Source organism: Drosophila tropicalis, unplaced genomic scaffold (genome assembly GCF_018151085.1).
Source record: "Drosophila tropicalis isolate 14030-0801.00 unplaced genomic scaffold, ASM1815108v1 contig_845, whole genome shotgun sequence".
Classification (NCBI taxonomy): domain Eukaryota; kingdom Metazoa; phylum Arthropoda; class Insecta; order Diptera; family Drosophilidae; genus Drosophila; species Drosophila tropicalis.
The window spans coordinates 9,628,703-9,651,809 of record NW_027173338.1 but is presented as its reverse complement, the minus strand read 5'-3'; the positions used below and the strand labels follow the sequence as shown (position 1 = coordinate 9,651,809).

Below are 23,107 nucleotides of genomic sequence, written 5' to 3'. Positions count from 1 at the left end.
TTTCGAACCCAAAAAACCTATCTATCATCTCATATACTCAATATTAATTTTGGTCACTTAACTGTTCCTGTTTCACTGTAATCCTGTGTTTTATTATATCCCTTTCTAACCGTTACAACTATTAGGTTTTGGTTATTGATCAATTTATCAATTTGTATTGCTCTAAATTTGCTAACAGCTCAATCGAATTGCAAGGATTTGCAAAAAGTATCATTAACTGAAGAGGGATACATATGATCTATGATTCAGCCATAAGCACTGAAGGATATGTTTGAAAACCAAATTATTGTTCTATCAGTTATTGAAAACTATGGGAAAAGCTGCTCCCTAAAGTATGCAACAAGTGTTTTGTTAACAAGGACCTCATTGTTAAAGCTGTTCAACTACCTTTGCATACTTCAAGGCGCCAATTTTCCCCTAACAAATAACACAGGCCGACATTTTTGAGGTCATGAAAAAGTGTTTGAAGTTCAATAGGTCTCCTATAGTAATTGGGGGCTGCTAATCACGGCCCTGTACTTAGTTTTTCTCCATCACGTCAGGATTTCGAAAAAAATGCGTTCAAATTATTCAAAATGACCTAATTTGCAATATATTTTTCCATGATATAAGCATAATATTGTACTAAAAACATTATTATTTTATCCTATTAATATATTAGGCTTGATTAAAAAGGAATTTACAAAATATGAAAGAGTTGTTTCTTTGTTATAATGGATAATATCTTACACTCCGGATATAGTTCTATAATAAGTAAAATTTCAACCAAAAAGTATGCTATAGGGATTTCAAGAATTGTCTGCTTTTAAATTTTAAAGAATTGTGGGAATTTGCTGCGTCTTACAAATTGTATATTAGTTATATGTGCAAACAAGAACTAATTTTCTTACACAAAATATTCTAAAATCCGTAAAAAAAGTTGAAAATTTTTGTTTCTAACTTTCTATAGTATACTTTTGGGTGCCTATTTTTCAAGCCCAGATCTCCAGATTTCACAAAATCTAGACGTGATGGACAAAAACCAAGTATGCAGTTAGAATCAGCGTACCCGAATTAGTTAAGAACACCTCTCAAGTTAACGTCAGCAAAAATCATGTCGGCCTGTGTAATCAAAGAGAAGTAAATCAAAGGAAATTGTATTGTGTCTATTGGTATATTAAGCTAGTTTGATTTTAGATATAGATCAAAAATAAATCGTTGAAAAATGTTGTTAAAGTTGAACTGATCGATCGCTGACTGAAGTTATATATATTGCAGATTAGGCCGGTTTACTGTTTTTTGCTTTGTTTTGTGTTTCTTAAACTTTAGCTTGGCTTATTTCTGTAATTGTAAGTATCTATTAACTTAGAGTTTAAGTAAGTATGTATAAAATCTAGGAAATGAAATGTCATAATTTATTAATTATCTATCTAAATGGTAATGCAAAACATGCTATGTTTTAGGCTTGCCAATAGAGGTCATTGTTTAATTTTTAGTTTATAATTATAAAATAATAGGTAGGTATGTTTGGGAACAAATTAAATTAAATAACACTTAGGGTTTTACTATTAATTTTATAATTTTTTCTTGTTCTTTGTGTGTGTCCTGTGCACTTGAAAGCTTGAAGAGATATGTTTTGTCCGGGGTTAGTTTTGTTTTTTTTTTTTTTATTTTTATAGCCTAAATAGTTATTAGAAGTCTTGAATTTGTTTTCATTTAGAAAATATAATAGCTTTTTTGTGTTTATGTTTTTGTTTTTTTTTGTGTGTGTTTTAATACATAATTGGAAAGTTGTCATTAAAGGCTGTTTCATGAATTTATATTTTTAAGATTTTAGCTAGCTATTTTCGGTTTTTGTTTTTGTTTTTTCAAAGAAAAGTTTTCTTATATAAAATAAACCATACAAAAAGTTATACATTTATAAATCTAGAGACATTTAATAAGTATGTATATGTATATATATGTTCATAGAGTTCAATGCCAATCTATCACAAAATCACATAGAGGGGAGGGGATTCACACACACATGCATACACTTTTTCAAACACACACACACACACACACACAGACATCAAGTGCTGGCAATCCTTTTGCAATTCTTATAGAACTCATTTGGAGTAGCTAAATAAAGATTTGTTTTTGTTTTTCGTTTCGTTTAGAACGTTCTAACTACATACATATATAGAAAAGTTATAGGATCAAAGAATACTTAACTTTAACATTAGATGCTATTTAAATGGTAGGTATATAATTATATCTTCTTAGATTTTAGGTTTTTGTGTATTTGTGTGCAGATCTCTGTGTCAGACACAAATCACATAAAGGTACTTAAACTCTCATTGTGCACTGAATAGTGCAATTTGAAAACTTGAACTAAGTAATCATCTATACTAATACTAACGTACATCTAAATTCTAGAGCTTGACAACAACAGAAATACTATGCTTTTTTTTTTAGTTTTTAATGATATGATATGAACTAAAAGTATCAAGTGAGTTCGCCCCTTAAAGTATGCAAATATTCCAAAAGTCTTTTTTTTTTTTGTTTTGACTGCCTATTGCATACTTTATGGGGCAAAATTCCCTTCGCCACTGCTGTGCTGAATTTAGTTTACTTGGTTTTTTTTTTTTTTTTTCTCGATGTAAGTGGGCACGACACATTTTATTATTACATTTAATTCTATATGAATTTTTATGCTTAAAAACAATTGACTAGAAGTTAGCTAAAGGCAAGAGTAAAAGTTGATCAAACAAAACCAAAGGAAAATCTAAATCCACAAAACAGAAAGGGGGATTTCTATTGATTACATATGCGTGCCTATTGATTTTGACAGTTGAAATTAAACAATTTAACAATTAACGTCAACAAGTTGAGAATTTTAGACGCTGACAAGTCACGGAATGGCCAGTAACCGAGTGTTGCTTAAATATGCATGTGGGTAATTATGTATTTTAGGCGGGGGGAGGAGGCAGGAGGAAAGGAAGGGTTGGTTGGAAATGGTTTTCACCTGGCCAGCTAGGAAAGCTAACTATACTACTTGCACTTGATATTATATTTGTTGTTGTGTTTTGTTTTCATGAGATTTATTTTATTAAACTCTTACTTACATAGATAGTACTTAGATTAAGGTGTTTTTCATTTCTTTTTTGTTTTTGTTTTCAAGGAAGCAACGTTTTATTTAAGTTTTGTTTGTTTGCATGTCCTTAGAAGGGCAATGTGGTGACAAACATGTTTTCAATGAGAGCTGGAGCTGGCACTAGATCTTCTAGTTTCAAATAGAAGATGCGTTGAAGCCCTTGGACACTTAGGGAACGTAATTCGGGTAGTTTGCCCAATAGACGGCTGAAGTAATGTTGTTTCTTTTGAGCTTCGGCATTATAAGTGACATGATCACGGAGACTACCAATGATTTTCATTTGCAGTTGTTCAACCTTTTTTGGTTCGCGTAGGCCATGACGTTCTGTGAAATGTACAAAGATGATATTTGTCTGGTGATTTCTATGGTTGCAACACTTACCAGTTATCAAGGTAAGAGCACAAAGGCAGGCAAAGGCCGATATGTCTATTTCGAGATTGTCTAGACTACGACTGAACTCCATGATATCATTTAGCCAATCGCCGAACGACCTTTGGCACTGATTGCGATGTAGGACGATGCCATTGCAGAAGATCAATTTGGTGTCATCGCTACGCGCCCGATAGGAGAGACGTAGAACGAAGAGCTCCAGCAATGCGGATTGGAATAGTAGTTCCTGATCCTCGTGTGTGAGATCCATGTAGCCGGGAATTTTCTCGGCAAATTGTTTGATGACATCCACTGAACTGGTTAACAGCTGATAGAATTGTTGTATCTTCTCGGCCTCACTCATTGAGGGTTCCTCGTAGTGCGAATAATCCAAGCAGGATTGATCCGGTGTAGTGTCCACATGGCTACGCACGAGAGCCGTGATTAGCGAAATTGGCGGCGATGGTGGTGATTCTTGCGGCGACTTGGGCTTGGAGGGCAGTCGACCACGTCGACCCTTAAGCGAATCGGTACGCACCACCTCCTTGACCATGCCGACAACCAAACACTTTTGAAAACGACAGAACTGACAGCGATTGCGTCGTCTCTTGTCCACCGGGCAGTTCTTGTCGGCCAAACACACATATTTCGAACCCTTTTGAACAGTCCGCTTGAAGAATCCTTTGCACCCCTCACAGGTACGTACGCCGTAATGCTGACAGGCTGCCGTATCGCCGCACACGGCACACAGCTGAGAGGTCGATTGGAGCAGCCGTCCTGCTTGTAGATCCGTGCCAGCTGCACTGGCCGGTGAACTGGCTGCCGAATTTGGCGCCGAACCCAATTGCAGGGCATGGGCATGAGCATGTCGCTGGCCCAGCGATAATTTGGCCAGTTTGGGACTCTGGGCTGTGGCAATAATTGCACTGCCAGATGAGCCACCGCAGCCAGGCGACACTGTTCGTTGAATGGGCAACGAGGCGCGACGCACTGGAGGTCCAACCGATGTGATATTGGCAGCGGCAGCTGCAGCGGCCACCGCAGCGGTAGCTGCCTCCAATTCGGATATGGTGGGAAATGTGGGCAAGGAGTAGCGTTCGCCATTAAGCGAATTGTAGTTCTACAAGTAAAGGAGAATGGAAAAATAAACAACCATGCAATTTGGCTTACTTAAAGGCAAAATAGTGAGAAATTGTTCCCCTAAAGTATGCAAAAACTTCTTAGATCGCCCATTGCATACTTTAGGGGGCAATTTACATAAATTTTTCTACTTACATGTTGTTGATAGTTTTGCTGCTGCTGCTGTTGACCATAGAAGCTATCGGCTGATGTCACACCATTATACTCATAGAGTGAACTTGCCGAGGAGCTGGGTGAGAGATTCGAAGTGGCATTAATGGCATTGAAATGGCCATGGTAATTGTAGCTGCTGCTCGAACTGCTATTATTTGTATTGTTGTTGTTGTTGCTATTACTGGCACTAGGATGCGGCATATGAGATTGATTTTGAGATTGCTGCGCTTGAGTTTGGGTCTGCAGCGTATGCAGCTGCTGCAATTGTCCCTGATTGGTATTGGTATTGGTATTCCAGCCAGACATCACCTCGGCGGGACTTGTGAGAGGAAAACAATCATCGTCCATTTTCAGTGTCAACACTTGATCAGTGGGCGTGGCAGCAGCCGTTGAGGATGAGGAAGCCTGTTGTGGGCTACTGCCACTGCTGCTATTATATTTCAGAGAGTAAGTCTCCTGGAAGCTGGGCAGGCTGCTGCCACACGAGAGTGGACCCCCCAATTGGCGAGAATAATTGGAGTTGCACAGGTGAAGTGGCCTGCTGTTGTTGTTGGTGGTGCGATTGCTGTTGCTGCTGCTGCTGCTGCTGCTGTTGGGCGTGATGAGCGATGGCCGGATCACTGCTGGAACGTAAAGTTAGCAAACACAATTGCTGATCCTGTTGATCAGCAGTTGAGTTCAGCTGCTGTTCTGGTATGGAGGAGAGACGCTTATCGCGCAGGCAAGTCAATTTGGTGAGATTCTCAATGGAGCTGGTGATATCCTCAGTGCTGCCCAGCAAAGAAGCCGCACCACCTGCACCTGCTCCGCCCTGGGTATCGGTAAAACTGGGTGTAGAATGTTCTAAAACTGGTGACAGTTGGGAATTATTCGAGTCGGAGGGAAAAAAGAGATCCGAGAAGAGTTCACTATGCGATACGGCAGCGTCTGTCAGATTGCTAATCAACTGATCCTCCTCATGGGAGAGCAGGGATTCGGTTTTTAACAAGTGATGCGATTGTAAATTAAGCAGCTGGGGCTGTTCCTCCTCCTGCTGTTGTTGTTGTTGCTGATGTGACTGTTGCTGCTGCTGCTGCTGCTGCTGCTGCTGTATGTGGTGATGATGGTGATGATGATGATGATGATGCTGGTGTCCTATGGCTGACGTTGTGGTTGTTGTCGTCGACGACGCAGTTTGGGTGGAGAAATTATCAAAAGGAGAAAGCGAACTAAAGGAGCTCTGCAATATAAGACAGTCCAAAGAAGACTGTTGGTTAGTGGCCAAAACAAAAACTCAAAGAGCCAAAAGACTTAAATTTCTAACCAAGCACAGGGTGGAGTCCTCACACAAGTCCCTGACATGCGCATTTCAAAACGGCAATCCTATTGGTTCGCATCGCCATTATCATCAACCCTTGCAAATCAAATGATGATTTTCTAATTGGTCATGGTGCAAAAGATTTTGCCAAAACATAGCCAAGCGATTTCCCTTCAATTAGATGTCTATTGTGGTTGTTACGGGTACTTAATCAAGGGGGTTGTAACACCTCACAATAGATAATTAACAATCTCATTTGTTTAGTATTTTTGCATATTTCAAATCTTCATGGACAAGATGTTTGCCCACCTCAACAGAAGAGCCATAAATTTTAGATACTTCAAATATTCATATGTTACTTTTTAATTTTGATGGCGCTTTCCCTTTAAGTTGACTTAAGATTGACTAAAAAGAAATGTACAAGCTTAATAATCAGATCTTTTATCTGGGGTTCTTTCCAAATGATCTAAGGAATAATAGTTCAACTACTTCTCAAGGAAATGAGTGAATCAATTTAATCACTTAAGCAATTGTTATTAATTTTTCGAAATATTTGAACTTTTTCTTTGTATGACTTAACGTTGGACTAAATTGGGCTTTGGTAACAGCATTTACTTGACTAGAAGAGAGAAATTTTCTTAAGATATTAGTAACTCAATCAATCACTAACACTGCCTACAATGGATATCTCAGACAAGCAATGTTTCTCAATAAAAAACAAGTTAAAAAACACTAATCTAGAGAATTTTATGATCAAGTTTAATTAAAACTTGGAATTTGTTATGCAATAATGATGTCTTTCTGGCATTTGCATAGTTGGCTCTATTTAACCATTTTGGCTAATTTTGTTAACTAATTAGAAATTTATAAGAAATTTTCATCTCTCATTTCGATCAACTTACATTGGGCTGCAAAAGTAACATGCTTGTTGTCGCTTGGTTATTAAGCCTAACTTGGCTAAGTTTTATATTGTTGGTTGTTGTTGTTGTTGTTGGCGCAGCAGCTGTTGCTGCCTGAGTTACTCCTGCTGTGTGTGTACTCAATGTAACAGCAATTGCTGCTGTTGTTGCTGTTGTTGTCGCTGTTGGCCTGTTGGTGGTTGTACAAGCTACTGAAGTTGTTGCTGCTGTCGCTGTTGTTGTTGTTGTTGCTGTTTTCACGCTTTTCAATTTGCTAGCTGTATACCGTGGACTTGGCTCAGCGAGTTTGGCTTTATGAGGCTCACTTGATGTGGTTATGGCTGCACCTGCAAGGATACAAAAACAGAAACCAAAATCATATTATTGTTAAGAATGTTTCTTTTTTCTTTTGTGGGTTTGAATGTCAAATGTTTAGATAAATTGCCTCTAGGGTATACTTTATGCTAAATGGTTGGTGAAATGCCAAAATAATAATAATAACAATATCAAAATGAAGTAAAAATATTCCCCAATCTTTGCTACTGTCTTGCACAAAGATGAAGATTCATAAGGGGCGATGGTGGCGCAATTGTCTTGCGTTCCACACGCAAACCCGCCATATCGAATGTCTTAATTAGAAATGCTCAGTCCTCTGGTCTCTTCTTCTGCTGGCCATATAAGACACCTCGCTCACTCGCGGGGTTAGGCATGAGGCAAGATCACGAAGAAAACCACGAGGATCACATCTCCATCTTGGTTAATGCTGCACATAAAATGTAATAAATTGTCATGTTGTTGTCCGTTGTCGTTTGTGGCACGTTGTGGGTGCTCAGTTGTTGCCTTCTCTTTGGCCATGCTTTCATTAAAATAAATATTATGGCTTATTCGCTATTGCCAAAATCTTCAGAACAGATACACTCGAAGAAAATTTACTTCAAAGTATCTAAAAATAAGTATCGAAAGTAGGTAATAGATATTTATCTTTAAAGATTTGAAAAACTTTTTGAGAATTGTTTTGATTTGGTTAAAGATTAGAAATCACAAGGATAAGCTGGCATAGCTCTTATAAAATTTCTAATATCAATTTTGCATGACTTTTCATTAAAAATGGTGAAACAAATTAACAACAATTTACATGTAGTTAATCGTTAATTGTCTCTCTTGGTTGTCATATCACCATCAAATTAATCACCTCATCTGTCAGCAAAATCTATTAGCCATAAATTATTATTATTGTTATTATTATTGTTGTTGTTGTTGTGTGCCCCTCTAAAACCCATTCCATTATACATATTTCACACATATCTACTCGTATTTCTCTTCAATGCACTTTTGTCTTGACTTGACTTCTGGCCGGTTGACTTTTTGACACTTTGTTTCTCATTTTATTTTTTATCTGCAAGAATTAGTTATAAACTGGCGTCTTGGTTGACGCCAAAGTCAAGACAAAATATCTATGGAAAAAAAAAAAACCTTCGAGATTTTTGTTATTTCCTAACATGTCGTTGATTTTGACAAATTAATAAATAATTTTGTGTTGTTGTTGCTGCTGCTGCCGCTGCTGTGTGAGTTTTTTTTGTATATTTTTTTACAACAGAGAAAAACGTGGACAAAGTTCACAGGGGGCAAACAAAATCAAAAGAAAAAAAATAAATCATAAAATATTTATTGATATAAACATAAGCAGATAATTTTTAAATAGTCATGTAATTTTTTCATGACAAAGAACAACTGAAATTTGTATATATAAATTACGAAATCATTTTGAAATATCAAACCTAGATCTAAGCATTCGTTTAACTAATTTCAGTTAACGGTAAACATTGTACATATTTTTTATATGATTCAATAGTTTATTCAATCTTGATTCATTTGCCAAATTATGTATAGATCACAAATTCTTGAAAACTCCTCGCCGATTTTCGAAAGTCTTAACTCGTTTTAAGGGTTTCGTATTCAATTTTGCATAAATTTTGAGTAGTTTTCCTTTCAAAGGGGAAGAGAAAAAGCCAATGATGAGCAAAAAATTTCAATAAACCTTAAATTCGTGAGCTCTAATTTGGTCGATTTCTCGAGTATTTGAAAAATTCATGTCCTTACGTTAGAATAATGTCTCTCAATTTGAGTTAAGATCTTAAGAATTAAATTGCCAAATCTTGCCAACAAATTGTTCAAAGACTTATTAAAATATGCTAAATTTCTCATTAATTGAGGTTTAATTGTTGGAATTGGCCAAAATGCAGGTTTTAGATAGATCCTTTATCCTTGCCAATCATTTTTGACTGATTTTCACACTGAAAAGTAATTTTCGTTCTTCCAATTTGACCTCGATAACTTATATTTAGGCATTGATTTCAATAGAGAACAAATGTAAAGTTAAGTTTCAATCAATTTGTATAAATTTATGTTAATATGGGTATATAATTTGTCTAGATTTCGACCTTATTGAAGTTAATCAAAACTGGGTTTAAGTGCTGCTTCAGGTGGATGTTGCAGTTGCCGTTCTTTTTTCGCTTCATGTAGTTTGAATTCCCAACTACTTTTAGCATTGAAGATATGGTATGGCCATTACAACTGTGGATTCTTTAGCGATGTCTGCTGATGATAGAACTTTGTGGTTCTTGAAATAGCTATACAGACAACCTGCTCACCTTTTGTGCTGGCTTGGCCATTATTAAGATTTATTGAACCCAGTTTTGATGGGTATATAATTTGAGGTCAACATATTGTTTAATTCCGTTTGATTATATTTATTCATAGTATTTAATTTGCAATTAAACTGAAAGTCTTTGGTTTGGGAATTGTAAAGTTTCAAATTTGTCAAGTTTCCATAAAGACCGAGAAAAATCGAGAAAAAAAAACTTCTTAACAACATATCGGATGCATACCGAAACGCATAACTTTGCCTTTTATTGATTATTAAAATGCTGCATTTGGTAAAAACAACAACAAAAACACTGAACAAATCAATGAACATTGCTGGCGCCTCCCCATTCGGAGTCATCGATTCGTCGCCAAAAAGGCACAAGTATGTTATTGGCGGCAAAACTCACTATCAGAGTTAAAATGCATACTAAGAAGTGTTCTTTGAAGCCAGAAGGCAAAAACTATGTCAAATTCCAAATGTCTGTAAGGCAAAAAACTCACTCTACGTATGCAAATGCGGACGCAATCTTTACAAATCTTGAGTTTAAATTGCCCATACCAATGGATGGATGGTTGGATGGATGGATGATATAACCGAAACTCAAGCAAACAGCAACCATACCCACACACTCACACACACATAGAGCATAGACTTCTCGTAGACGTCTTCACTAGGCAATTAGCTTGGACGCAGACAATGGAAAGAAAAAGGCTTGAAGTCGTTGCGATTGCATAAATCAATCAAATTGTCTCTCACTCGAGCACCATTGAGTAATAGATCCAATTTCGATATGAATTTACGTTTGGAGTGCAATGAGGATGGGGATGAGTACTGAAAATTGGGTTTTCTTCTTAAGTTTCGTTTGTTTTTTTTTTTCTTCTTTAAATTTTGCACAACTTTAAATATCAACCCCATTACCCATTGCCCATTAAGCAACAACAACAGCAACTACAGAAACAACAATGGGCAACAATTGATGAAAATCGACAATTAATAGTGAAAGTCTATACAAGTACGAGGAACGATTCAACGAACGGCCTCATCATCATCGTCATCATCATTATCATCATCTAGTAAGGTTCGTATAGTCTGCAGGAAGTTTTAGTTACTTTTTGTTTCTTTCTTCTTCTCCATGTTCATCATTATCATCTTCTTTTTCTATTATTTTGTTTTGTTTTTACCGGCTCTGGCTCTGTATCTCTTCTCCTATGTCTATTAGGCCAAAACGTCTTCGTCTGGAAGTTTGTCGCTGTTCGTGGATTTCAAAGGCGATACCATCGAAGCCGCCGCCACAACTGCCGCCACAGTCATAGCCACAGTAAACCTGTAAAAATGACTAACTCCTTTGGCCCAAGACGAACCTGAAACCCATTTGTATACTTCTCGCAAAACTTCACACGAAATGACTGCATTTTCGTGTATATATAGAGAGGAGAGCGTGACCACTCTGTTAAGCTGAATGAATTCAAAGGGATATCTTCTACTACCTCCAGCTTGGGAAACTTCTTCAAAGTGAGAAATACTTTTCTCTCTTATTATTCTAAAAAAACCAAAAGAAAATTGCTAAAAGTTATAAAAAGACCCTGAATATAAGTTTCTCAAAGGTTATATAAAGGTTTTTCTAGTTGAAGATATGGAAAAGGAGAACTCTTTAAGTGGAGTGTCAATCAAATGTTCATAATACTACAGAACTATCTGTTGTTCTATCTACCCTAGCCTACCTAACTATCTATCTATCTTCAATCCATACTTTAAGATGACCTTGTTAATTTTGGCATCAACTTAGTGCTTAAAATTAACTTATATTAAGTGTTAAAATATGAAATGTTTAGATGTATGTACATATAAAGACAATATATTCTGATTGGTCAGTTGTTTTAGTTGGGATAAATATTGGAAACTTTCATTTTAGTGAAACCTATTTCTGTCTCGAATCCTAAATGTGTTTTATTATTAAAGATAAAATTATCCATTATTTAATTTTCAATAATTCTTTTTCAAAACTAAACTTTGAATAAGTTTCTGAATCTAATTCACTTAGATGTTTGTATATAGCACTATATACTAAGATAGTTATTAAAGAATACATTTCGGTATATATATATTTGAAGGTGGTCCTCAACAAAGGAAACCAGAAGAAGGCAAAACCTTCAACTGAAGTTCATTTTGTCCACTTTGAGATGCATTTATCTGCATATATAATATCACGCTGTCATCTCTGAGTACAGCTTCATCTCATTGTCGTTGCACCCACTGACTCAATGACTGAGTGCCTTGCCAAAAAAGAGCCAAGAAAAAAGAAGAGGAAAACAACCTGGCCTGACCTGTGCGCGTTGTAAACCCCTGAGACGACGACTGCAACGATGGCAAAACCATACTCGCATTACCATTTCTTTGGGTCACTGCACATAGTTTTTTTTTTTTGGTTTTTTATATATTTTGTAGGTCTTTTTTTGGTTACCTCCTTGCAGTTTGTCTGTCAATTTCGGCAGATGCATACATATGTCCATGTCCATGTTGATGCCAGGCAGTTCGCAGTTCAAAGTACACAAGACTTGGACCTGGAGCATGAACAAAGCAAGTTGCCAAATAATATGTATTAACGATATTATATAAAAAAAAAAAAAAAAAAAAAAAAAAAAATTAGCAATCTTATGTAATGACCAAAAAACACGAGAAGAGTCGAGAAGCAAGGGAAACGTTTCTTTTTTTTTTTGACTGGCTTTTCATAGCCATTATAATAAATTTGTTAACGAGCTTAGATTGTAAATGAAAATAAAGAGAGGAAAACTTTACGACAACAACAAGCTAACGAGAAAATATAACCCTCTGCTCCCCGCTGTCCCCAATGTTGGTCCACTCCCCTCCCCCCACCCAAAAACAAACAGACATCACAATTAGAAACATGCGAATTCCCAAAAACCGAAACCGAAACCAAAAAATCCTCAATCCAGCATCTTGTTCCCTGAAGATGCAACCGATGGCGTATGGAACCCAACCCAAATAATTTTTAGCTGACTTAAGGCTGCTTTCAGCCATAAAGACAATGGCACATTGTAATCTTAAATGTTTATCGCGCACTCTTCCCGGTAGCAAATTTGGCAGTAGCCCACGGTAGTTTTTTTTTTTTTGTCGATTATTTTTTTGGTTACAATAGTTTCTCGATGAATTGCTTTCTAAATGACTGGAGGCCAAAAATGGAATGATATTTCATATTGATCTGGTGGCATTGTTTTTTTTTGTGTTATTTCTATTATCTATATTTTTATTTGACCTGGTGGCTCACACAGAAAGGGAGCGCTTATTGATAAAGATTGAATTGACTGAATACAAAAGCAAAATATGCACAACTCTTTGAAATGTTTGATCAATATAGCCCAAGGAAATATGGAACATTGTTGGAGTTCCAGGAAAAGCTTCTCTTTTTGATCAAAGATGGGCGAGACAACATTCCTTTGAGGGAATTGAGTTCTTCATGCGGTAAAGTATTTATATACATTCTTGATTAAACCTTCATACAAAAATTGGTCTGAAACTTCAATTTTGAAAGAAGATCAGAAGAAATGTCAACTTGATGTGTGTATGTTGGAATGTGTCTTCTTGGACAACCATGACGTATAGAAATCCTCGAAAGAGCAGACCAAAGAAATAAAAACTTCATTTATATATCTGAAAATTAAGTAGAATCTACAAAGAGGCTATACAGGTCTTGATTCTATGACTAAAAGGTTTCCTACATAAAGGACATGACTAGAGGATGATAAGGGAATATATTGCTATTGCCATCATCTAGAAATATCCATTTGTCATTATCATAAGTTAATATAACTAATTGAATAGAGTTTTTATATAAAGAATAAGACTTTGTCTAACTTTGATTGATCACATTATATTAAGATGAGGCCACTCACTTAAAGTATTTAAGCATCTTAAAAAAAAAAAAAATACAAAAAATTCCCAAGATAAACTGGCCAAGTTTAAATTGCTGGTAATTGGTCTTAGCCTTATTTTACTTTGACTTCTGAGTCTTAAAAATAATTAAAGATTTTCCCAACAATTCTTCTTTACTTAATCAATTCAAATTTGCTTATTTATTCATATGATTAATGGTCATAATTTTCCAACTAAATCTAACAGATTAATCACAATTTAGGCACATTTGAAAATATATAAAAAAAATGCAAGTTTTTCGTATAAAAAGGTAATGGGAATACCTTGACATAAAACAATTAAAAAGAATTTTGCCGAAGGGCAGCATCAAGGATTGTCACATGAAAACAAATTTATTTATATTACTCAATAGTTTAAAACAAAATAACTGATAATAATAATAATATTCATTGAGAATCGAAGAAAAAAATGTTAATTGAAAACTATTTAGACATCTTCTTTTCTTCATGCCGTTCTGCCATAAATCAAATGGAAACTGGCCATTATACGACCAAGCAGATCTCGTATTAATCTTGGCAATCAGCAACATTGAATGCTACACACACACACACACACACAGCAATATATCTATTAAAAACCAATATATATATATATATATACAATTAAATGCAACCAAAAGTTAAAACAAAAAACTGTGTCAGCAATGTCTTAATAAAATGTATAGATGGAAAAACGAAATAAAACAACAAGCGCATGTGGATTTTTATCAAGAACTGTAAAATGTTTGCAGCCAAAGGTCAATGAAGTTGAACATGGAAAGTGTTTGGCTCTAAACTATCGAGATGACAGCAACAACAACAGCAACATCATTACTCACAAAAAAAACAAAACAATAAACACTATGAAACAGAAAAATTGTACAAAGAATTTCAACTTGTCTCTCTTTATATACAAATAAATCTCTTTGCGCCACTTTGAATGCTAAGTGAACCAAAATCCACATTCAACTAACCAGCCAACCAAAAGGCAACGTCATCGTTTTTTAATCGTTGCAAATCATCGAAGGCCATCTTGGACATTTCGGACCTGAGCCATCCAAAACGGATTGAAGTCACTTTTTTTTTTTTTAATTTTTAATTTTTACCTGTCTGAGCGCATCTTAACCAGTTGAATCTCTGCTGCTGCTGTGTGTGTGCGTGTGTGTTTATGTGTGAATGGATATTGGCCAATACACTTTATACATTTTTGGCTTTGGAACTTGTCATCGGGTCAGTCTGAGGGGCTTCAGCCTGCCCAGCTATGTATGTGTGTGTGTGTGTGTGTCCCTCTGTGTCTGTAGTTCATTATGCAAAAAGTGGATTCATAAAACGATATATACTTAGATATATATATATATAAATATATGTATATAGAGGTAGAAAGAGAAGGAACTGCATCATTTGATCTGACCAAATATAATTTGCATGAAATTCTAATAAAAGATTTGCCGTTTAGGTGTTAGCCACATAGAGAGTCAGTCCGACAGTCAGTCAGACAGTCAGACAAATGCAGATGCCTTCCAGCCAAACTGTAAACTGGTTTAATTCAAATGTTATATCATCTCTACCCAGTTGGCCAAGAATGCAAAGAGGAGCAAGCTAGCAAGTTTTTAGAATTTACAAAAGAAAACGATCAGCATGAACAGGCTTAGCCCAAAGACTTGACAACCAAAAAGAAATGAGTGAAATATTTCTAAAATTTCATCAGAAAAATTCCGAATTTTAGATTTCTATTATTTAGAAAATTTACTTAATAACAATATAATCATCTAATGACAAACAAAGACAAACCGTAAGATTTGATCCAGAAAGACATATGTTCTATTCCATGGAATAAAGGATAAGTATTAACAAGGATAGACTCACTCAGGAAGAGATGAAGAACCATTTCTTTTAAATGAGAAAACTAATTTAAGATTAGTATTAAATTTGGGAAATGGGCCCCTTACAGTATGCAATAGTCAGGCAAAGTTTTAATTATTATTTCTAGAAATTCAAGTCAGATTTTTAATCCATAGCATATTGTTTTTGAAGGTTTTTGAATTGTCTATTGCATACTTTAGGGGCAATACCAATTAGGAGCCGAACGATGGAAACCAACCTAAAGTAACTCTAACTCTGATCACTTTATATAGGTCCATTTGGCGATAGAAACTTAAGACTGATAAAATTATATACCAATTGAAAACATCTTCAATCAATGTACTCTAGATCAGATATTCTAGATAATGAATATCATAAATTTTTCAGTCATTCCAAGAAACAACTACTAATATACAAATCGCACTTCAAAGTCTTTCAAATAAATCTTATTTATAGAAAAGAATGATAAAAATAAATTGAATTTAAACCGGCTCGAGGTCAATCTTACAAAAGAAGATTATTTCAAAGGTAACACACAAAAAGGTGAGCAGGTTGTCTGTATAGCTATTTCAAGAACTACCAAGTTCTATCATCAGCAGACTTTGCTAAAGAACTCCAGAATTGCAATAGCCATACCATGTCTTCAACGCTAAAACTACTTGGGAATTACATTGCCAACTAAATGAAGCGAAAAAAGCTGGCGAAGCCTACAATACCGAAGACCACCTTTTGTGCATTACCCTTAGGCGCTGTGAATATTAGTGTAAGAGCTTCGCCCTTAACAAACTAAATTCAAGACCTGTTTCTTTTTATACACGGTATATTGTACCATATAGAAAAAGGGTTTTTTTTTTGGAATAAAATTCCAAAATAACGGCGTGCCTTCCGTTAGTGTTATCTGGTTAGAGATTGCGACCTATTGAAATTTAAATTGAATTTAAACCGGCTCGAGGTCAATCTTACAAAAGAAGATTATTTCAAAGGTAACACACAAAAAGGTGAGCAGGTTGTCTGTATAGCTATTTCAAGAACTACCAAGTTCTATCATCAGCAGACTTTGCTAAAGAACTCCAGAATTGCAATAGCCATACCATGTCTTCAACGCTAAAACTAGTTGGGAATTACATTGCCAACTAAATTCAATTTAAATTTCAATAGGTCGCAATCTCTAACCAGATAATGATAAAAATATTGTTGGGATCCCATAGAAAATTAGCTTAAGTCCTCTTCTTTAACGAATATACTGTAAATTCTTAAAATTGGTAATTTTAAATAACGTTCTGAAATGTTTAAAACTAAAACTTGTTTATTCAACTACCAAAAGTTCCCACTTAACTGTAAACCCTTCTCTTAAGTCTTAATTAACCCATAAAAGATTTTACAAAATTGTTAGTTTCCCTTAAGGATTTCCCTTTCGAATTTCTTTAAAAGTGTAATGTTAAGTTTGCCATTTTACATCATAGTAAATGAAATATCTTATGCATCTGCAAGATACAAAAACTTAAATTTAGATATGCAACGAAATAACAATTTGGAATTGCAAGTAACTGTTGCTCACACTAAATCAAATCTTCATGAGAGGCCGAGCTAAACTCACTGACAAATATATGGGTTAGGCTCAATTTGCGCAGACGATGAGACGATCAGAGGTTCAGGGGTTGAGGTTGAGGGGTGTTTGGAGTTTCGTGTTGCTAGTTTTCTTGTTGTTGCTTTTTCCTTGAGGGGGGGAGAGTGGGGGGTGGTAGCTTGGGCATGATGCAGTTGCATCTCATAGAGATACCCAGGCCAAGACAAAGCATATTATTGGCGTTTTAATGCATGTTGCCTTTGGTGTTTGTTGCAACCTGCTGGGAAAAACTCACTGGCTGAAGCTGCTCGCTTTGTTTGGCGGGGGTAATCGATTTGGAGTCCCCCAAACCCATTGAGCCTCTTACCCTCCCCCCCACCTCATCTCTCATCTTGGATCCACCTACTGTTTGCTTTTCGAACGAAAGCGAAAATCCCCCCAAAAAAAAATCGAAACGTGCAGCATTGGCAACAACAATAGCAAAGAGGCATATAGATAGACAGACAGACATTCAGAGAGGGAGAACAAGGCAATGGCAAAATTAACACTAATACGATTCCAAGAGAAGTTGTGGCTTTGCTTGCTTTTGCTGGAGGAGTAGCTAAAGTTGGAGTTCGAGTGTTTCTTTATTGGTTACTTCGCGTGTTTTGATAGCTCGCTGATATTTCAGATGAAAAAAATACTTGTTGCACTGGCATTGTTGTTGTTGTTGCCACCGCCAAAAAAAAAATTGTGTCAAATTTTTTGTTCGTATTTATTTTGGCTACCCAAATCTTCCCAGCAGCTCCCCAAACCGAGCCGCTCCGGCTGCACCTTCGGATTCGGATGCGCTTTTGCCTAGCAACCGTCCATTCCATGCCCGTAATTATGTAAGCAGCGTTCCAAAACTGGCAGCTTATTTATCTTTGTCTCAGTCATGTCAATCAGACGGCGACGTTGATGCACTGCAGCATCATGTACACCTTTGACCTGGCAATAGAGCGAGAGCGAGAGCGAGAGCTAGCGCCTGCCTTCTTCAACTCCACAGATCACACTCCCACTCCCACTTCCACTGCCTGGCAACGAAGCCAACTAAGATGCAAATTAGGCGCCTTAAAATCTGAATACCTAATAAATAATACAAAAAAAACATTTTGTTTTTTTTTTGGGAGTGGAATATATTAAAAACAGAAGGTAGGCAAGTCTTTCAATAAAAAGACAGGTAAGATGTTAGATAAAGAAGATAAGAATGTAATCAAAATGTAATGGAATCGAATCCAGAAATCAGATTCAAAACAATTGCTTATCGAATCACTTGATATTAAACAATTTCAAATGTCTTGCATATTAAGTACTATTAAATAATAAGTTACTAGTCTCAAGTTGGCTAAAACAGGCTCAAGTCATCTCAAAATACATATTAAAAGGAACATTTTGAGAAAAAATCATCAATAATTGGCCAAAACATTATTTTTCTAGATTTTAATGCAAATTAAGAGATTGTCTTTGTTTGTAATTCACAACTAGTTGAAGCGTTAAAATGGCGGCATAAACTGGCAAAGACTGTTGCAGATCGAGGTGCCAACGAAATTGAAACTTTGCTTACGATCAAATACTATATATTGAAACAGATTTTACTCATGATAAAGAATGCAATCTTCAATGATCACGACGGCATTCATATAGAGGCGCCTCATAGACTCATCCCTTGGCTTTTACAAGTCCCATTTTGCTATGCCCATAAGTTCAAGCTGAATTTACATAAATTTAGTTAATTTCCGCTCCTTTCATAAGGCTCTTTCACTTTCGTTTGCCAAAACAGAAAAGAAGAAAGAAAACCATAAGGAAAGGAAAACAAACGCCCACTATGAAATGCAGAAAAAAGACTATCAAGTGCTCATATGCACATCGGGCACAACCTTTTTCGGGCATTTTAAGTAAAGTGTTTAAATGATGATGATCATCATTACGATCGTCATGAGGAGCCAAACCAACCCATCATAAAGCATCCACAATATGTTAAACCATCCGCACCACATTTACATGCGCAACTACATCAGATTGACATGACTCTGCCTTTTGGCATGGTTTAAATTTTGTCGTTTTTTTTTTCTTCATTCGTCTTGCGTCTTTTTGGTGTGGTGTGGTGTGGAATTCATGGCATCATCATCATCATCATCCAAGTCATAATCTCTATCTAGGCAACTTGACTCTATGAAGCTTTTGACTGCAGTTAAAGCGTGTCTTCCAAGACTGTTATTAAATCAATAATGAAGCACACGAAGTAGGCGCCCCAAAGCGTTGAAGACTGAAAACGAAAACTTCATTATGATCAATAGAGGATTGGGATTGGGCTAACCAACAAAAATAAAAGAGGATGGGGAAGGGGAAGATAGAGGCGGCGGGTGCTGGGTACATCATTAGCACTGGTTTGATGGTGTTGCTTGTCGGCGTCTGGCATGCCGGCTGCTGAGCTGCTGCTGCTGACACACAAACATCGTGGAGTTCACGGAACGCACCCAAAAGCCAAGCTCTCTGTATTTCTTTATATTTTTGGATTTTTTTTTCGTTTTGTTTTGCCATTAGACAAGCTTTGTTTTGTTCCAAAGTTTTGGTTTAGTTCGAGGCTCTTCTCCCAGGTTTGTCTACACGGCGATTATATATAATATTTGGTCTGGTCTCTCCCCGAAATCGAACTATTAACTTATTGCAGTCAGTGTAAGTCAAAGTCGAGGAGTCTTTTTTTCTTGCAGTCGCATTCCAGCCACGTTTGTTTGTTGCCATTCAGGCAAGGCAAGGTGTTGAGGTTAACTAAGGTGTGATAAATTTTTGCCATCGATATTTATTCCTTGTCTTGGTTTTGTTTTTGTTTTTTTGTTGTTTTTTTTTTTTTTTTTGGGTTGTAAGTTTGCCATAATTGTTTTATTATGGTCGTGTGGGTTCGAATGGTGGAAAAAGGCCTTAGAGTCATTTCCATTGTTTTCCATGTTTCAGGGCAGCAAGGCAACAGCATCGTGACTACGCTCCTCCATAAACCAAAAGTGATCAATGGCTATAAAGCAGTTCAATGGCCTAGTTAATGAAAAATCTTTACCCCTCTCAAAACGGTTCTCAGAAAACATGGCCTAAAGTTATCCAATGTGAATCTACAAATGCAAAAGAAGCTCTACTTTCCTCTACTTTTCTATTTAACCAACAAGTTGTTGTGACTTGAAAGGAAGAGAAGCATCTTAGAGATGACACAAGAACTAAACAATGGAACTCTTGTTGAGAATCACAACAAAACTACGATATTTCATTCATAGAGCTCTATATGTCGCCCATTCACGCTATCATCTCTAGCTTGGATTGTGGAATTGACCAATCTTTAACCAGTAGATGCATGGAAAAGTTCATACTCAATTTGGCTCTTGAGTCTTTTATTTTCATTAGTTGCCTCTTCTTTAGGTTTTTCATATCCTACTTCACCCACTCACAGATAGTTTCCATTGGGTATTTCCACTTTTTTTTTGGCGATAATTAATAGTCAAAGACAACGACAACGACAACAACATAGCGACGCCTTGGCCAAGAGGCAGCAGTAGTAACACCATGCTCCATGCTCCATCCCCATCCTCAAATCGCCATCCGCCACTTGTGCATAAAAATTTGTCCATTGAATGGTTGGCAACACGCAAACTTTGTTTGTCTATTACTTAATTGCCGGTCCAAGTCAGCAGCAACTGGGATTGAAAGATACGATAGGATGGCATAGGGACAGGTACGCCAAGTGCTACGTATTGGTAACGTAGCGAGAGGGGCGGAGTATGGGATGGGAACATCGTCTGCCTATAATAACAATTAGCGTGGCATTTTAATATGCATTATTGCTGTGAAAAGATCGCAAACTGATTTCACTCCAGCAACCGAAAAAAGCAGCAAAGCCATCAGCTGGCAGAAGAGTCACGATTCGTTTCTCTTTGGGTTTCTTTTTTTTGCTTCTTGCTGCACTCAGGACAACAATTGAGGAAGTTTTGTCTCCATATGCGTTTATTTTTGCAAATTTACCTAAATTGGTAAAAACTTGCCAATTGTGAATTTTAATTATACAATTAATTTGTTGCCGCATGCAAAAAATGGCCACAACTAATGTTTGGGAAGTTCGAAGGAAATTCCACAAGAGTTGTGTTGTCTCCATACAAGAAGGCATAAGGATCCTATCTAATGAATTGCTCATTGCGAAATTTCAGTGAATTAGTTAAATCAATTGATTTTGTGATAATCAACGGACGAAGCAAATTATAATTCATAGATAATTGTGGTAAAAGGGAAGAGAATAATTAAAGATTTAGGTTTCTTAATTATAGTCTGTTTAGATGGTAATTACTTGTATTTAAATTAACTAAAACAAGTCTCTTTGTATTTAAAAATGATTATGTTGTTCATCTATGGAAAATACAGATGATTTAAAGTAATTTTCCGGTGCAACTGAAACAAACAAATGATAGTCCAATGTAAGGGATCTTTTTCATTACATTCATAATAAGGAAAATCATTTCCCTCTCTAATGGTAAAAGAAAATCGATTAAACCTTTCAATATAAAATTAAATTTGTTTTGATAAGAATAGGAAGATACAATTATGTTAAATCTTAGCTAATTATGTTTATCTCTTGTCTCGCAATCAAAACAAACAACATTTTGACATAAACTATCTTTGGCAGAAATCGTTTCTATAGAAACCACATGACATAACGAGCCAATTTTGATGAAATTAGGTACAGTCATTGATGAGTATACTAATTAAAGCTATATTAAATTTTTTAACAATTGCTTGGAAAATAACAAAGTTAATGAGCGAAAACAAAGATTCCAAGAAATAGTCTCTTTTTGCGCCTTGTAATAAGTGGTTTGATAGAAGCCCAAAATCCATTATTAAATAAACTAATTTAAATATAAATCAAAATTTTTCTCTAATAAATGAATCAAATGTAAATTAATACTGTTGTCGAGACAAATGATTTGTTAATAAATTATCTTTCGAAATCACTTTCAATATTTTCGCATCAACGTATATTTTAAATTTAGATTAAATATCAAAATGTTTATTCAGCTTATTCTAAATGGTTTAAAATATAAAAAAAAAAAACAGAAAAATCAAAAAATTATTATTATTTACTTAATGAGTTGCTTAATGTTGCCTTATTATAATGATTTATGTGCCGTTAAAAACGCCCAGAAATATGCAGCAATTTGACTAGTCGTAAGAAGATCTAATTAGGCCAATTAAAGTTTTTAAAACTGTTCCAATTACAATGATGATGATGCATTTAACACTCTGATTGTTTTTTTTTTTTGTGTCTATTCGTTAAGCTTAACCATTTCGCACAGATCTTTTGAAAATCAAATCAAATTACTGTTGACAGTTCGCTGAGCACTGACCATTTATAAAGTTGTAAGAATAAATGTTTATATATCTACATATACATATTGGATGTGAAGATTTTTATTTGGAAACCAGTTGATGATCTGTGCTTTAGCTGAATCTTTTGAGCGTCTTCCCACAACAACAACAACTCGACAAAATAAAAATTGATTACAATTTAATGCCGTTGCCGGCTGCTGTTGCCGATTGCTGTTGCTGCGCTTAATTTAGTCAAATCAACGGCTTTTGTAGAAGAATGTCTCTAAATCTTCTATTTGTTTTAAACATTAGCAATGCCATACAAACTGGTCAAAGGCACAAAAGCACATATCAGCAAACGAAAGCAAAATCACAGTTATGAGAAGAAGAACAGATGAGTAAGAGCCAAAAGTTGCATATTCGTTTCTCGTAATACCCTGTAAACTGTTTCGTATTAGAGGGTATATCAAAATGAATTCAATATTGATTTTATATTGAATTTCAACCAACAAAAAAGTTAAAGTAATTGAAAGTAATGTTTATTTGTTAAAGGGCCCAAACTCTTTCGTTAATTCTGATTACGCCTGAAAGTATGCCCAGAAAAATGAACTCTGATTCGACACATTAAGTTGTAGTTCTCAACTAGTTTAGGCATTGAAGTCTTTGAAGGGCCATTGCACCTTAGGAGTGTTTTGTTGATAAAACTGGCTAACAGCAATCTTTTTATATTCCTCTGATAAGAAATTTCTACACTTGCTTTTTAAATA

General features: G+C 35.7%; 1 protein-coding gene across 1 annotated transcript in view; it reads right to left on the bottom strand.

The window, feature by feature from the left end:
- Window positions 1-2,776: 2,776 nt before the first annotated feature.
- The window catches only part of Hr38 (Hormone receptor-like in 38), a 37,543-nt gene continuing 17,212 nt past the window's right edge, over window positions 2,777-23,107 (bottom strand). The window contains 5 exon segments of the mRNA XM_068294330.1: window positions 2,777-3,439; window positions 3,497-4,604; window positions 4,760-5,275; window positions 5,277-5,996; window positions 6,977-7,320. Coding sequence (XP_068150431.1) covers window positions 3,183-3,439; window positions 3,497-4,604; window positions 4,760-5,275; window positions 5,277-5,996; window positions 6,977-6,997 — 2,622 coding nt within the window. The 5' untranslated portion in view covers window positions 6,998-7,320 and the 3' untranslated portion in view covers window positions 2,777-3,182.